The sequence below is a fragment of the Cardiocondyla obscurior genome, linkage group LG06 (assembly GCF_019399895.1).
Source record: "Cardiocondyla obscurior isolate alpha-2009 linkage group LG06, Cobs3.1, whole genome shotgun sequence".
NCBI lineage: Eukaryota > Metazoa > Arthropoda > Insecta > Hymenoptera > Formicidae > Cardiocondyla > Cardiocondyla obscurior.
In genome coordinates this window covers 6,090,926-6,108,876 of record NC_091869.1, presented here as the reverse complement: position 1 = coordinate 6,108,876, position 17,951 = coordinate 6,090,926, and the positions used below count along the sequence as shown (strand labels likewise).

Here is a 17,951-nt window from a genome sequence, read left to right as displayed (position 1 = left end):
GCGCTATTTAATAGATTTGTTGTCCTCTGGTGAAAAAAGTAACAAGCAAACGCCGGTGCTTTTAATAGAAAATTAAAAGGGCTAAGCAAGCGACGGAGAATTTGTAAATATATATATTTAATTCCTCGCGTGTTCTGGAGTGGAAATGGCATCGAAAGCGATTAATTTTACAGTTTCAGTCAGTATTCCGAGATCGGGAGTAATTCTCTGAAATATACGGCCGATGCTAACTATACTTATAACCATCCGTCCAGACGGAGGCCAGTGGCTATCTGACTTACTTAACCCAATTGTTCGAACTAGCCCCGGGGGCTTATCCGGAAGTAAGAGACTTCCGTCTAGTTGTTCGAGTTTATTAAGTCGCGCCCGAATCAATCAACGGCAAAATCGTGCGCCTCTTCTTGGAAGTTCGCTTAACTTTTTCAGCTGATGCCTAAATGAGAAATACAGCCTCTATCTTATCGCGGCGACTGTAACCGCTCGTAAGAGTGTCGAATAATTGGAATTGAGACGTACGTGGCGTTTTTTCGCTGTCCCGAAACGTCTCGATATCTTTACGGCCACGTTCGTCACGGATACGTGTCGCGTTTCCTGACACTTCTCTCGCGTTTTCCTCCTATCGCGATATTATCGCGGAAACGTTTCGCCCCGAGTATTTCAAGAAAAAAGGAAAAAAAGAAAAAAAAAGGAAAGAAAAATAAAAGAAAAGGAAAAAAAAAGACGTCGCGAGTAAGCGGCGGATAAGCGACGGTGGAAGCGGTTACGAAAAGCATCTTAACGAAATTCCAACTGCACTTGGATGCATGGCCTGGCAAAGTGACACTTCTCCGACGAGTAATCGAATTATTCGACGTCTTACCGAACAGCCCTCTTCTCATCCCGCCGCCTTCCACGATCGCTTGCCAGCGCCGATAAGTGTGTGATGCTGGCACCCCCAAATTAAGATTTTGTTAAAAATCAAGTTTGTCCATAGTTTGTCCATGTATGTCCAATATAAAATTTTGTAAATAAATTTTTTTATAAAGGTGGACAATTAAAATTTTTTATTGAACATACATGGATAAACAATGAACAAACGAATGCAACTTGTTTAACAAAATCTTAATTTGGGGGTGCCAGCATCACACACCTAGAAAGCAACCCGTTTGAAAAATGCAGCAAGAAACGAGAATTATATTTAATGTGCCGAATTACTTCGTTAATTATTTAAAGAAAATGTGTACGTCGAAGAAAAATTAATAAATGTGTAGGAAATTCGGGTCAAGGGAAATGGAGCCGCGTTAAAGACAAGGGGGATCTTAAGTTTGAGACCGAGATTATCTCCTTAATTTTTTTCCGCTATCTTACAAGTCTCGCGGAGAAATCACTATTGGCGGGAATAAATTGAGTTGAAAAATCTTATCGCGGACAAAAAGACTCCATAATGGTCCTTCTCATGTTCCTACGCGGGATGTATTAATTATTTATGATGCGAATATCGGCGAAACATGTCTTATCTCCGTCATTGGGAACGGCCCCGCTAATTGGACAAATCCTCTCATCAATCACGCAGGCAAGCGTCGAGTTCCCGAATGCGCGGCGTAAATTGAAAATGTATTAAAACTTAAACGCTCCGAATAAAAAGCGCACCGGTGCGGCAAAGAAATTTTTAGAACTGCCCGAAATAAAGAAATACCTCGTGCCTTTAGGTTTCACTTTCGCGTGTCGTCTTCGGGATTACAAAAAATATTGATCAGCTGACGCTTCGTACACACGTCTTAATTCACATCTCGGCGTGAAAAAACAAAATCCGGAAAGCCGCTGAGCGATGAAGATGAAAATTCGACGCAACGCGAGCGGAGGAACGGGGGAGGAGGAGAGAGTTTGTGTTCAACGCGTCCCACTTCGAGGTGTACGGCCCGAAGATATTTAGGTTAGATATATTCCCGTTGTTTTTAACAATTGTGGAATCCGCGGAATCGCTAGAGGGGGCGCCGGAGGGGGGGAAGAGGGGGAGTCGAGGAGGTCAGGGGAAGCGGTTTGGCTTTGCGATGCGGCTCGGCCAATATTTCAAACGGCCAGACATTTGGAAAGAATTGACAAGGTACGCGCGGCGTTCTCTCTTTTCGCAAAACAACCCTTTCGTCCGCGGGCCAGGCTGGCGTCGCGGCGCATCCCCCGGCGGGCGGGGGACACCGGAGGAACTCCGCCGGCAGCCATCTTGTTGTTTATGCAACCGCTGTTGGCCGTAACGGTCGCACCCTTCGGCGTCACCCTCCATCGCGTCCCATCGGCGCGTTTAATCGCCAACAACCGGCTAACGTCGAAAAGCGGATTAATCCTTAAGGATAATTGGAAGAGAATCGTCCCGACTGCATTTACGCGGAAAAATAAGGGGTGGAGGGAAGAGTCGGCGGGCAAGAGAAAAGCGAGCCGCTGGTAGCGCGCCAAGTCTCGCCTTTCGCGTATTTTTTCCCCCTTTCAGACAAGGACGTGCAAATACACAAATAATAAAAAATAAAAGAAAAAAACATTTAAACAGAGAAAGAAACAAACGCGTTAGATATACTTTCAATAATTTACAGGCAATTAGAAATCTTCGGCGTTACCAGTACAGGTGTACTGGTTTTAAATTATATATTTTTTAATTATTTTTAAATTATATTTTTAAATTACATTTTTTAATTACATTAAAAAAAAAATCTTAATTTGGGGGTGACACCATCACACACCTGAATATTATTTTGCCGCAAAGACAGCTTCCACGCAATCCGTGCAGTTATTAAAAAAAAAATAAAATAAATGTAATAAATGATGTATATAAAATGTAATAAATGTAATAAAAAAATGTAAAAAATGTAATAAATAAATGTAATAATACAAAACAGCGTTAGGGCAATCTCTCGACGGGGAAATGTCCGTAGCTTCACGTCGGCGAATTCGAGCACGGAGAGCTCCGGCATGCATGCGGAATCCGTCACAGCGGCTCTCGCAAATTTGCGGCTGACCACGTGGGCGGCTGATATTTTCGGGCGCTTTCATGAACCGCAGAGCAGAAATTTATGCGGACCGCTGGGAATCGCGTTCGCGGAAGCGCGAGGGAAAGTGGAAGGAATACGACAGCTTTAATCCTCGGTCATTAGTGCGGCTTCCGCGATGCAGCTTGCGTGGGCCACTTTACACGCTGCATTAAGCAGCGAAGTGATATTTCTAAATAATTTTCTTCCGCGGTTTTTTTCGAGTTTTGTAGGCGGAGTGGTCTTAAAGCGTATTGCCTTGTGCAAAAATATTGCAGGGAGAGAGAGAAAAAAGAAAAAAAAAATATGACAGATCTAAACTGAACTAAAAATAATTCCAAATTCTCACTATTGAACGTTTGCCAAGATTTATTTTATATTGGCACTAAATCTAATTTATCTTTTTGAACGTGCGTATTTGCAGTTATAAAATAATAATCATAAAGTAATTTTGACGCGGTAGCGGGCACAGTATTCCAGAACTACGCGTCTGTTATTTTAATTTCCCCGTTTGGTTAAATTTAGATTCGAATTAGGATTAAAGTTGCGTACACTTTTTATTACCGCGCGTGGAAAATGAGAGTGTGAATAAATTATATGTAGACGTGTTCCAGTATCTGAATTTAGACTCTAACTTTGAAAACTAAATAATCCAACTACAGCAGGAACGTATTAAGTAGTGTTATACCTATCGCCTCCCCCGATTCAAATTTCGACTGTGCAATTTACAATTCCATATATACGATATCCGTGATATTTGTAAAAGTACAAAAGTTCACGCAATATTTTTGCACAAGGCAATACGCTTTAAGGCCACTCCGCCTAAGAAACTCGAAAAAAACCGCGGAAGAAAATTATTTAGAAATATCACTTCGCTGCTTAATGCAGCGTGTAAAGTGGCCCACGCAAGCTGCATCGCGGAAGCCGCAATAATGACCGAGAATTAATCCGTGATATTTGTAAAGGTACGAAAGTTCACGGCGAAGCCGAGCGCAAGCGCGGGGGATATCAAGTCCGAGGCGCGTAAAGAATTCAAGGGGTTCTCTAAGAAAATAATACTCTTGGTAATTTTTTTTTCTTTTTTTTTGCGCGCCGGAACCGCGTGTCGTGAAAAGGGTCGCGTTTGTCAACGAGGACTCGCGAGTTAGTTACAGCCGCGTAACAATAGTGTCACGTATGTCCCATAAGTGCGCCGATACGTGCGTGTGCATGTCGGAGAGGGATACAAGCGTGTCACGCTAGGTAATGGACGAGCATGGTGAGTCCATTAAGAAGTAACCGTTGTTCGTCTAACTGGTTCGATACGGCGTGCGGGGTGGTCTATCCGCTGGTGTATACGCGCGTGCATACGCGCACGTGTCTGCGTCGCGCTTACGGCGCCTTATCTGCAGGGAGAGAGAGCCTGACCTAGCCTATAGCACGTAATCACAGTACGAGGAATGATTCCGTCGAGAAATACTTCTATCTATAACATGCATGCGGGAAAAATGCGGGGAGAAAAAAAAAAAAACTACTTGCACATTTATCTCTCGCGACTTCTTTTAGTGCGGCATATATTTCTCTGATCGACGACTCCTTCGATTTACGTCACGATCGCCAAATATTCCAGACGCGAGCATGTATAGCGATAAGAAAATGCCTTTTTCTTAATATAAAAAAGATAGCGGCGTTTTATTTACTTATTTATGATAATCATTATCTTTTTATGACGAACTTTAGAGCGCGATTAGATACGTCAATAACCTTGCGCGTGTACGCCACGTTTTGTTTCGTGGAAAAACTCAACGTTATGCCATGTGTTAATACAAAATGTAACGTGTCTGTTATTTAATTTTTTAATTTTTTTTTTAATTAATTAAAATAATTTAATTAAAATTAAAAAAAATTTTAATTTGGGGGTGCCAACATCACACACCTAGACCGATGGAGCGGTGGATACGGGCGTGTCCGTTTGTCAAGACCGCGATACTGAGATTCGGACGATGATCGCGAAACTGTGCGAAACATTTTGTAAATGGGACCGCATTTTGGACCGGGTGGAACTCTCGTTGAGTAATACAATGTATCGCGTGACCGGCGAGACCCCGACACGATTATTGTTTGACATCGAACGACGTGGCAAAACGAACGATTCTCTGCGGAAAATAATAGCGAAAGAAGGCGAGGTCAAGCGAGATTTTGACGAACTCCGAAATAAGGCGAGCGAGAAAATAAATAATGTGCAACGTTCAGACGCCGAACGATATAATTTACGTAGAAAAGCGGCGCGTCGTTATAAAATCGGAGATCATGTAGAAATTCGGAATGTAGAAATAGCGGCCGGCATTAATAAAAAAATTAATCCCAAGTATGTAATAAAAAAAATGTTCACATCGGCGAATTCGAGCACCATCGAAAGTCGGCGAAATAAAAAAGACTAAGAGATTTGCGATTCCACAAAAAAAAATATATAAACGTGGGAAAGATAGTATAAATTATCGCATCTTGCACAAATAATATTAATTTAATTCGTGAATATTATAGGTGTGTGATGTTGGCACCCCCAAATTAAAATTTTCTAAAAATTCAAGTTGCATTTGTTTGTTTATCGTTTGTCCACGTATGTCCAAAAAAAAATTTTATTTATGCACCTTTATAAAGAAAATTATTTAAAACAATTTTTTTTTTGGTACCATCACCCCCACGATACAATTTCTTTATTTTCTGAGTGCCATACGTTTTTTAAACCTTTATATACGTTTTATATACCTTTATAAAAATAATTATCGTAAATAATTTTTTTTATAAACGTGGACAAACGATGAACAAACGTATAACACTCACAAAATAAAGAAATTGTATCGTGGGGGTGCTGGTACCAAAATAAATTTGTTTTAAATAATTTTCTTTATAAAAGTGGACAAATAAAATTTTTTTTTGGACAAACGTGGACAAACAAATGCAACTTGAATTAATAAAAAAATTTTAATTTGGGGGTGCCACCATCACACACCTGAATATTTTTTTGCCGCAAAGACAGCTTCCATCTACAGGTAGATATCTTCGGCGTTACCAGTACAGGTGTACTGGTTTTAAATTATATATTTTTTAATTATTTTTAAATTATATTTTTAAATTACATTTTTAAATTACATTAAAAAAAAAATCTTAATTTGGGGGTGCCAGCATCACACCTTGGTAACTACTGCCTTCACGAGGCATTTACCACCCGAAAAATGTCGATAATGATAGCTGTTGTCTTCACGAGGCATTTACCATCCAAAAAATGTCGATAATGATAACTACTGCCTTCACGAGGCATTTACCACCCGAAAAATGTCGATAATGATAACTACTGCCTTCACGAGGCATTTACCACCCGAAAAATGTCGATAAAAATTAAAAGATAAATGAAAATTTACCTATAAGTGCGAAATACGTGATTATTATACAGTACACCTGTACTTGTACTTAACCGATCGTTTTTGATCTAGTCTACAGAATTAAAGTATATGTCATATACTTTAATTCTATAGACCAGAAGGCAGAATAAGATAAAGCCCACCTTACACTTTACTTTAAATATCATAAAAACAAATACATATCATAAAATCATATCATAAAAATCATCAAATACATATCATAAAAATACATAAATATCATAAAAACAAATACATATCATAAAATCATATCATAAAAATCATCAAATACATATCATAAAAATACATAAATATCATAAAAACAAATACAATTACCAAAAAAACAAATTACCAAAAAAATGTGTGCAATTTTTTGTATTTTAATTGAAATAATCTGGCTCTACTTACTTGGAATTCACAAGCTGGCTCGGGTCATCAGAGGAGATCCAGTGGTAGCCCAGTGATAGCCCCGTGGTAGCCCCATGGTAGCCCCGTTGTAGCCCCGTTGTAGCCCCGTTGTAGCCCCGTGGTAGCCTCGTGGTAGCCTCGTGGTAGCCTCGTGGTAGCCCAGTGGTATCCTGTGGTAGTTCAGTGATGATCTAGTGATGATTCAGAGGTTATCACGAGGTAATTCAGGAAGGCAAAAGCCTTCCGAAGCACAGGAAACAAAACACAGCACTGATTTTTGACATATAAATGCTTTAATCGCATTAAGACTTCACTGCACTCTGCTCGACTTCACTTGCGAGTCTCACGATACTCTGAACCCGGCACTTTACCACAAACAAACGCAACGACTCGACTTCTGCGCGTTCCTGGAACACTTCGCGGCACTTATTCGCGTTCGCGACCGATTTTTTGAGGAAGAACAATCGATTCGACGAGATCCGAGATCAGTCCTTTCCAGTCCTTCTTCCTCGACGAGCTGATCTTGATGGACTGAGGATTCGTACGGCTAAGTATCTCAAGCGGCCAATCAGTGGCCGAGAATCCGTAACGGTTGCTAATAATGCTGTACTGCACAGGTTTACTGCGCACATAGTTCACTACATTCGGCGGTATTTTTCAAGCGGCCAATCGACGGCCGTAATTTAAAACAAATGCCTGCAATATTATTCTGCGCATGATCGACCGACATATATGTGTGTGTGCGTGAAAACCTAAATATGTTGCTATATCAATTAGAACAAGTTAAAATATACAATACATTTTTTTTTCTCTAAAAATGTCTTACGATTAGATCTAAAAAATAAATGGAGAAAATGTACTCGGAAAAATAAATAAAACCATACAACTTTCACTTGATAAAAGTGATACATTAATTTCAACTTATTTAATATAAATTTAGGAGATATTAAGAACAATAACGACAAAAGGCATTAAAATATATGATGAGAATGAAGTTCTAGATTTATGTATTATTTATTTTTATTTCACCAAATATTTGTATCACGCAGTTTACTCAAATCCTTGTGAATATTGTAGTAGTGTTACAGTTCTGTTGAACTGTCATTTCTTATTGAATGCACTCGTTAAATATTACATTAATTTTTACTTCTATTATACACGATCGATATTAATATATAATTGTATGTAAAAAATATGATATATAAATACGGTTTAAATAGTCAAATAACAGTAACAATGAATGTACTTTATAATATAAATTGGTATGTCTAATCTTATCTGCTATAAATTCATCATTAATTAATTCATCGTTAATTTTATAATAAAAACTACACGTAATATATATTATTTTCCTCCGCTTTATCTATATTACATTATAATATTTGTAATCGGTTATCAAGATTGATATTTAGCCATCAACATTTCTTTCTAAGATAAATATTCGATATTCGAAAATATCTCCTTTTTTATCGAGAAAACCTGAAAGAAATTCTTTCTTTCTTTTTCATTTAACTTAGTCTATATTGATTTAATACATTACAAATATTATTTATAAAAAAAACAAAGCACAGGAATATAATAATATTACTAATACTTTATAAGAGTTTAAATAAAGAAAAAAATGTCTTAAATTTTAGAACTTTTTGTATGCTAGCTTAACATATTAAGTCAAAAATATTACTAAAACACGATTCCTGATATCAGATATACAACAGAAAAATTTATTATATGTAGTACATCATATATTCTGCTTTTTTTTGTAAGTAATCTAACACGTAATCATTGGTTACTAAAATGTTTAATTAGTAAAAGTCATATTTAATTTTATGTAAAACTTTCGAACTTATCAATCTTTTTTGATCATTATATCAAAATATACGATAATATGTAGCCAAATATATAAAATATTGACTAAAAAAATAACTATAAATCTAATAAAAAAATTTTTTAGAATACATTTTTTCCTATCGTAAGCATTGTTCACTCACTCAATAACGTAAAATCTGAAAATTAATAAATCTGTTTCAACATTACATTAGTATGTCTCAGCATGTTAAATAAATCAAATTTTTTCATTAGATTTCTAATAAGGTGGTGGCTGATGTTGATAGGAATGTTGCGGTGGTTGACTTAAATGCCTCTGTAAATGTGTCACAAGTTGAGGCGTTGATTGTTGACCACCACCTTGCTGCTGCTGCTGTTGAGCGGCTTGCTGCTGCTGCTGTTGTTGTGCGGCTTGCTGCTGCTGCTGCTGATGCTGTTGTTGCATCACCAGCATCTGTTGCCTCATACGTTGATTCATCACTTGTTGCTATATAAAAAATAGAAAATTAATAGTTTTACTAATACAAACTCTTTATTACATTTTTGCAATATATATTTATATATATTTTAATACCTGTTAATTAATTAATTAATTATATATAATAATTAGTTAATTAATATATATTTTAATACCTGTTGGAACTGTTGATTTTGCTGTAAACTGACATTGGCCGCGCCTACCCCCGTAACGCCTACTGTACCTGGTTTTCCAGCAGATTGTCGATATGGAGGAGCAGGTTGATTCTGAACACCTCCTGGCATTGGTCCCATTGCATTCATTGTTACATTTGGCGCCTAAAAGATTAAAATATAGTTTTTAGTACATTTGTTAGAAATACAGTTTATAAAAAATATAATGTATATACATCATATTTAGCCACCTGTAAATATGGCGGTCTTGTAGCACCAGGCTGCATTCTTTGTTGCGGCATATATTCTTGTGCCCTCTGTGGACCCATCATTTGCTGTTGATTAGAGAACATCATATTTTGCTGTTGATTCAAAATGCCTTGCTGCTGCTGCTGCTGTTGTTGAAGTAACTGCTGCTGCTGCTGCTGCTGCTGCGTTTGCTGTGGTGTCTGCTGCTGCTGCTGCTGCTGCTGCTGCTGTTGTATCATTTGTTGTCCGCTATATCCCGCATAATTTTGATTCATACCTATAAAAAATTAATTACACATTTAAATAGACACTGCAAACGTTAATTGCATTTACTTTAAAAAAAAATACGATACTTTTTCCGCTAAAAATAATTTTTGATTAATAATATTCTAAAATACTTCTTGTTAAATTTATACCTTGTTGAATTCCAGCGTATATGCCTTGTTGTTGCTGTTGCTGCTGTTGTTGCTGCTGCTGTTGCTGTGCTGCAAACATGCCTTGTTGTGGATTTATTCCAGGTGCTCCATGCTGCGCTCTTAATTGCTGTCTAATGAATTGCGCTCTCTGTATTCCTTGGAACGCGCCTGGTCCGGTGACCGGTGTTGCGTTCGGTGGTTGTTGTTGGGAGTTTATAAATTGAGTGGACGGTAATCGTAAACGTAACATATTCGACAGAGCTTGTTTAGATTGATTATTCATCCCTGGTCTCTCGTAGCGTGGTGCACCAACTGGTGTAGGCGGCAACTGTTGACCATATACGTACTGCTGCGCAGGTGTATGAGTTTGCTGATTACTATACCATTGCTGTTGAGGTTGCGGGGGTTGTCCAGTAAACATTCCGGGCTGTTGCGCAACAGGAGCTTGTTGATTACTGAATGCCATTTGTTGCAGCTGAGAGGGTGGTTGCTGTTAATTATTAAAAAAAAAAAAAAAAGAATATAACAATAATAATTTAATAATTCTTTCATTTTTTTAATTAAAGTATCGCATAGTTAAACTTACTTGCATCTGCTGCGATATAGGTGTTGTAGGAGTAGTAGCTTTCGTTCGTCTATTATGTCGTTTATTTTTCATAGCTTTTCCTTTACCATTAGTATTCGTATTGCCGACTCCAGTACTACCGACATTGCCGCCAACTCGACCTGGAGAATCAATACTCATCGGAGTATCCGCTTTACCAGGTTCCGACTCTTTTTTATCTGGTTCTAGATCTTCTGGCGGTAATGGGGGTGGATCTAAATAATGACTGGCTGGACGATTTTGACTGTGCGTGTGATATCGCAACAGTTTATGCGCGTTCTGATATGTAAGTGGTTTACGTTCCAATCGTACAGCTCTAAACCAAGCCCAGGAAAGCGGTGCAGGATTTTTATGACCCTCCAAGATTTCCCAAGCCGACACTCTTTGAGAATCGCACACTTGCAATCCCTAAATTTAAATATAAAATATTATATATGTTAATATTTTTTTTACAATAATGAAAAAAATACTTCTTTTAAAAAATTAATTAAAACATACCTGCTTTTTGTCGATACTATCAAATCCAGCGATTTTATTGCCTTTAGTATCAGTTAAACATCCAACGGGCTCGCACGTAATAACTTCCATAGTTAATTTTGGTAATGGTAAGAGTTGTCTTACAAACCGAATGCTCGAAGAATTTCTATCGCCTAATTCTTTTTTTAATTTTTTCATTAGATTTTGATAGTGTTTTTTATTTTCATCTTTCTCAGACTGCGAGTCCGATACTAACGTGGAGTGAATTAGCGTTGCTAGCATATCTATTACAGTTGTAAATAATTCTGCATTATTATTCAAATCAATAACACCATAACTGACTAGTTGAACTAGTAAAATTGCCCAATCTGTCGTAGCGGTAGTATTCCTCTGTATTGTGTCAAATACGCCTCCAACAAGGCTAAATCTTAACTGCAATGCATCTTGTAATACTTCTCTAGTTTTAGGATCTTCAGAACCGATATGTTTTTCCTCTTTACTAGTATTTAAAAATTGTGAAAGCTGAGAATGTAGAGATGTCAGTAAGCCTTCTCTTTGATCATCCTGCCCTTTCAGGCATGTTAATACAAGTGACAAAAATGGTTGATGATTAAACAGGGAAGGCGATTTCGATCTACCTCTCTCGCGACCTGCTGTTTTCGACCAGTTACCTGATTCTAACACTTGTCCTGCCACTTTTAACACTCTGCCTTGCACGGCACTCGGCAATTTAGAAACTAACGGAGCAACTAACCATATAGAGCCCGATCTTTTGTCAGGTTTATTACTTAAGGTATTATTCAATTGAAATACGTCGATTGCAGCTTTTGCAACTGTGTCCAACCATTGTGAAAGTTCACTAGAACCTGGTGCAAATTGTTTGTACATAAGCTGCAAATCCAGCCAAGACATTCTTAGACTCCATTGTTCTAAATTTTCTAAAATATTTGTAATATGCGTCTTCTGATCGATAAAGGCTTCAGTTGGTGTTTCGGGATAGCAGATCATATGTAATAATTTTTGGGCTTGTCGTGGCGTAAGCATATTATCCAGCAGCATATCTTGATGACAAAGCTCTTCCGGATTTTGTAAACATCTTTCCAATACCCATTCTTGGCTGCAAATCTGACGCAAAACGTGATGAGCAAAGTCAGAAAATCCTTTGACGTTTTCCGTTGTTATACCGGCGCTACTACTGGACGAAGACATAGCCAGATCAAGGCCAAGATCATCGCCTCCTCCTAAAATATCGCTGGTTCCTAAAATATGACTGATTGATAGTTCACCGGGTCCACTACTGCTCACGCCCACTCCGACTCCAACACTTGCCGGGGCGCCTCCTTTACTAGAATGACTTAAAGGTATATCAACTTTTTTCGGAGGTTGTTTAGCGGCTGTAGCATCTCCCACGACTAATATAGCCTTTAATACCGCAAGTACTGGTCCAACTCTTATATTATTATGTGCAGCTGCTAACAAGTGTCTGTCACAACTTAATTTTATACTATAACTTCTTGAATTTCCACTAGGCAGCGGATGAGGACTCGTACTAACTGAATATAAAGCCGGCTGCGGACATTCAACAGTTTTGAAGAGTCTCAGTAATAAATGACAAGTTAAACGCGCTCCTGCTTCCACTTCAATATCAATATCTCCACGACCGTCGTTGCAAGTTTTCACTAATGATGGTAGGGCTATATGCACAACAAAATCTTCCAAAGAGAAGCAATGCCTTGCTGTAAATATAATAAATTATTAATGAATAAGCAAATTTTATAACATATTTAATAATAAATGCAAAATTTATTCAATTTACCAATTAAAATCGATGTAAATATAGCTAAAGAATTGTGTATGCTTAAATCTTGTACATCGACTTGATTTAACACGTCGATATAAAAAGCAGAGCTATTCGAAGAGCAACAGAGTGCCATAAGTACTCCCAACCATTCGGCATTGAGAGCGTTGCAACAAGCAGTTAGTTCTGCGCAAGTTATAGCAATATCATTTAGTTTATCGTTATCCGTTTCGCTGCAAACCGCAACAATCGCGTTGCAAACAAAACTATAACGATTAGCTGGTGTCTCGTTCAATTGTCTCGCCCATTGTGGTTCAATTTTTCCACCTCTTCGTGGACTAGTAAAAACGTCCACCATAAATTGCGAATTATAAACGTGACTCGAAGGTGTTGGCTGCAACGTGCTGTAGAGAGCAGCTCGAATTTTAGGATATGCATTACTAAACGCCTCCACTCCATGTGATTTCGTTTTCAAAAGAGAACAAGTCGAATACAAATCATATAAATGTGCTAATACGCATCGTTCGGCTGAACTGCAATCGCTCGGATTTGATACATGTTTCACTACCTTGCAAAGTAAATCAAATACCGCTGTCGTCTGCTCGGGTGATACTGTAACAATTATTTATATATATTTATATAACAAATATATAAAAAAAGACAATAAACGTATGTGTAAAACAATAATTAAGACTTACATAATAAACAGCAATGATATCTTCGTAATACGCCGACGACATATAAACTTAAATTTGTAGTGTAACTTCGAACTAATTGACTATTTCTAGCTGTCAATTGTGCTTCCACTTCTGGTAATTCTTTCAAGATTTGTATGCAAACGTCAATTAGGCCATATATATTTAATGCTAACTCCATCAGATCGAAAAGAAAAGCTACATGTTCGTGAACTGGTAAATAAGATGAACCAGCCAGTGCAAATGTATTTAACATTTCAATCACTTGCGTTGCACATTGCCACGTCACAACGTGTTGATCAAAATAACTTAAATTTTGGAATTTCATAGTAACGGCTTCAAAGTTGAATTCACTTCGAGAATGCTTTTTTACTTTGCCTCCTTCAGCTACATCAATACTGAATTTTTTCCCAAATAATTTACATACTTCTTTTGTCATTTTTTTAACAACGTGTCTGGCTTCGTCTCTAACTCGTCCAACGCCATAAAGTAATACATGTCGCTGGTTGCAATCGTGCTGACTGCATGTTTCATCCTACAAATATACCAATAAATTAAATAATGTTTATAAATCTTAAAAGATGTCCGAAGTAAAATTTCGAATCTGAAAACTATAAGTAGTTCTGTATATCAAATTTAGCGATAAAAAATATATTTTAAAAATTACTTGTGGCAGCGGAAAATGAGTTGTATACAGTAAATGTCTGCTATGACTCGAAGGCATTTTTGAATCAAGACTTTCATGACCTCCATGGCCAGTCAGTGCATCCTCTTTAGGGCTGTCTGGTGCATCCATACTATTTTGTTGATCTTCTTTAATATGTTGCAATATTTTATCTAAATCATCGTCAATTTTACTGTCGTCATAATCCATAGTGCGTCCATGATCCGGTACTTCTAATTTAGTCGGTTTTAAATCTATACCCGGGAAAAGACTGTCTTCGTCGATCGGTTCTCTGTTGCTAGGTGTTCCGGGTTTGCTAGCTACTGGACCTAATTAAAATAAGATAGTTTCATAATTAATTTTGTGCTAAATTATCGTTGTAATTATAATAAATAATAATTTTTTAATATATTTAATATATTTAATATATTTAGTATATTTACCTTGTATAAGATCACCTCTCGAAATAAGAGTGCACATGTATGCATCATGTGAGAAAACATCATGTCTAATTAATTCTGAGAACAAGTGAACTAAGTTTGTAAATTGAACCTTAGATTGCGTCGAAGTATTATCGAGTACCGGTGCGTCTACATCTAAAAATTTCATAAGTAACGGTTGAAAAATCGGAAGCACAGGAGGACTCCCGTTGCTACAAGTGCTGTCTTTATCATCGTTATCGTTCGTTTCACCAGTAGCCTCGCTTTGTCTTTTCTCGAGAAGCTTAGCAACTGCCATCGCTCTATGTTCCCCCCAACGTTCGGCACTCACAGCCCATTCACACAGAATTTCAACTATTGCTGAATCCTGTTGTGGATTGTATTCTGTTTTCGCGTCGCGTTCATTAGAATTATCTTTCGAGGGTGGTGTAAAAATTTTTCCGTACAAAGTATCGAGCGAATTAGAGGCGTCCATTTTATCAAAACTGTGTCGGTCGAGAGCGTCCAACGCGGCTAGTACTTTGGTAGTCGTCGTTCCAGCACTACTTTGTTGCCATTTATCACACGACCATCGACCTTCTGCTGCTTGAGATCGAGCTTTTATATTATCCTGCGCGATCCTTAACTGTTTCATTGTAGGATTACTAGAACTCGCGGGTGGACACGGCAAGGTTGCGGGAGGGCATAGTAAATAGTCTAAAGGTGATCCATTTAAAACTGATGGAGCTTTTCCCTCGCCAACGCTATTCCAGACTAATGCTGTGGGACACTCCAATGTTATAACCTAAAGTTCAATAAATTTTTTAATACCATAAAATTAATTTAATAAATTAATTTAATTAATTTAATTCTTATTACAATTAATATAAAAATGTTCGATATAAATTAATAAATTTTTTACCTGTATTATAGTAGACAAACTATAAATTACATCTCTGTGATGTGCACAAGTCAAATAATCATTGAAAGCAACTGTTAAGAGATTTGGTCCTTGAACAGAGACAGTAGTATCTTTGCTGCCATTAACTTCAGTTTTAGTAATCGACGGACTCTGTGGATTGTTGTTGCTTTCAACATTATTACACATATGTGCCAATTTACGACAGCACAAGTACGCCAATCGCCGGGCTAACAATTCAGATTGTATAAATTCTTCTAAATATTGCAGAGCTAAGGGCAATAAAAGTTTTAATATGCCATCTTCTGAGGGAGAAGACCTAATTTTATCCAGCAGTTCTAAAATCCACTGCAGTAATTCTTGTCTATCCAATAAGCCTTCTTCAAACATATATTTAGCCAATTGTATACAGTAATGCCATTGTTTAAGTGCTAATTTATGCTCCTCATTCATTGTACTTCCCGTTGTAGATTGATTACTTGAAGTAGGAGTGGGTGGTTGATTGTTTGTAGAACCATTGCTAGCATTATTACTTGTACTGTTACTATTATTGACACTGCTGGTAGTGTTACTACTATTGTTATTGCTGTTATTGTTAGTACTGGTGCTGGTGCTGTTGTTTGTTCCGGTAGTCCCATTGCTGTTGCAGGAAGTGTTTGTTGTACTACTGCTGTTACTAGTATTAGCTATATGATTACCCATGTGATAGTACTCTTGCAGTTTAGACAACTGATCTTTCAGAAATTTTATAAGGGTACCTGTCCATTCTGTAGAAAAAATTATATTTTTATTATTTTTTCAAATAAAACAAATATAAATTTAATTTGTAATTAAAAATTAACATATAATATTTAAATATTAAATTTAATATTAATAATATTATTTTTTATATAATAATATTAATATTAATAAATTATAAATAATATTGTTTTATTATATTATTTTATTATATTATATTATTATATAATTATAAATAATAATTTATTTATAATATTATAAATAAATAACAATATTAATAAACTATAAATTTAATATTAAAATAGAATTATTGTTATCACCTGTGGTTGGATCAGGCAACTGCCTTTTCTTTATTTTTGCCTCTGAGACTGCAACAGTATAAGCTGAACTAAGTTTGATAAACCAAGCTGCTCTCAGCATTGGCACTTGATACTCACAGAGCATCATAAAGATCTCTTCTTTTTTATTAAAATTTGGAGCTTTCTTGGCAAGAGCAACCAGTGGTTTACTGCCTGAAAGGTCCTTGAACCAGGCTTCAATGCCATTTTTTGTCCTAGCAGTTACCGGCCAAAAATTGTCCTTAGGATTGATCTGCTGTCTCTTCCTACCAGTGTCAGGCATTGTTGCAAGCTCCTCCTTTTTCGCAAGAATCGCATTGAAGTATGCCCCAACCTTGGCAGCCGTGACATTGTAGTTCCTGCCTGTTCCAGATTCATCCCCTTGTTGAATTGTTGTGACCATAAAACCATGCTTTACATTTGTAAGCGAGAGCTCATCTTCCTTCTGCTTCAGCTCTTGGGGATAGACGTCTGGGGGGCCCAGTCGTGGCCTCTTGAGTGGCCTCTTCTCATACAATATTCCCATCATGGTAAAATTATACGCTGAGGAATACAGTCGTTAAGAAGTGCCGATCACGAGCATCACCGGGCCGACAACGCGAGCGAGTTCCCTTCTGCGTATACCAATATATTAATTATATTAATTATATATATGTGCGCGCAACGTCTACCTGACGACGTCGCTAGTTTTTATTTACATTTGTGCGCGTTATCATGATTGCAACGCTATTCGCACCAAGCCGCAACGACGCTGTCAATGTCACCGTGCCACCGCGACCGCGACGTGATGCATCGTCAATATGCACGCATGCATGATCGAGAAATCGGACGTCGGCAGTTCGCGAACAAGCAGCTCACATAATTGCACTGTTTCCTCGTTTCCGAAATACTCTGCGAGCGCGCACAAATCCGACTTATCTCGAAAAAGCCACAGCTGCGGGCATACCCCAGCTGGTGTCCACATTCAATCACATTCAACTCACATATCACCGTGTCTCATGACAGTCATGATAGCGCCTAGAGGTTTAAATTGTTCCGGAAATCTGATTGCAGCGCCTTCACCTGGCGTCATCTAAGTAGCGAGCGCGGATTTTGTTCACCATTTTGTCGAGGCGAGTTAGTGCCAAATTTAAAAACAAAAACACAATTGGGCAGATTATTTTCGCCTCGAGTAAAACGTGAGGCCTGGATGGTAATTAAAAAGATGTTATTATTTTTCAGTCAATGAATAATGTACAACGCCATGTAATATTACCATTAGGCACAATTAATCATTAGCACTCGCCGTCTCGTATTTCGTGACGTGTCATGGCTGCGCTCAAGAGTTTCTTACGTGACCACAGCGGCGCGGAGAACTGTCTGCCTCCCCTCTTCCATA

At 37.6% G+C, this 17,951-nt stretch overlaps 2 protein-coding genes across 3 annotated transcripts in view; both read right to left on the bottom strand.

Annotated features, from left to right (window-relative positions):
- The window catches only part of Rbp6 (RNA-binding protein 6), a 531,138-nt gene extending 523,793 nt beyond the window's left edge, over positions 1–7,345 (bottom strand). For both annotated transcript variants that reach the window (XM_070658102.1, XM_070658103.1), the window contains exon 1: positions 6,803–7,345. The gene's annotated coding sequence lies outside the window, so the exon portion shown is untranslated. The remainder of the gene's footprint in view (positions 1–6,802) is intronic.
- Positions 7,346–8,502: 1,157 nt separating this feature from the next.
- Positions 8,503–17,573, bottom strand: Kto (mediator complex subunit kohtalo). Its single transcript, XM_070658083.1, has 12 exons — positions 16,556–17,573; positions 15,501–16,264; positions 14,603–15,383; positions 14,163–14,488; positions 13,499–14,030; positions 12,819–13,412; positions 11,024–12,738; positions 10,508–10,933; positions 9,922–10,411; positions 9,508–9,782; positions 9,260–9,421; positions 8,503–9,113 (listed from the first exon to the last, which is right to left on the bottom strand). The coding sequence occupies exons 1-12, from the start codon at positions 17,100–17,102 to the stop codon at positions 8,886–8,888; spliced, it is 6,840 nt and encodes a 2,279-aa protein (XP_070514184.1). The 5' UTR covers positions 17,103–17,573; the 3' UTR covers positions 8,503–8,885.
- Between the last annotated feature and the right edge of the window lie 378 nt (positions 17,574–17,951).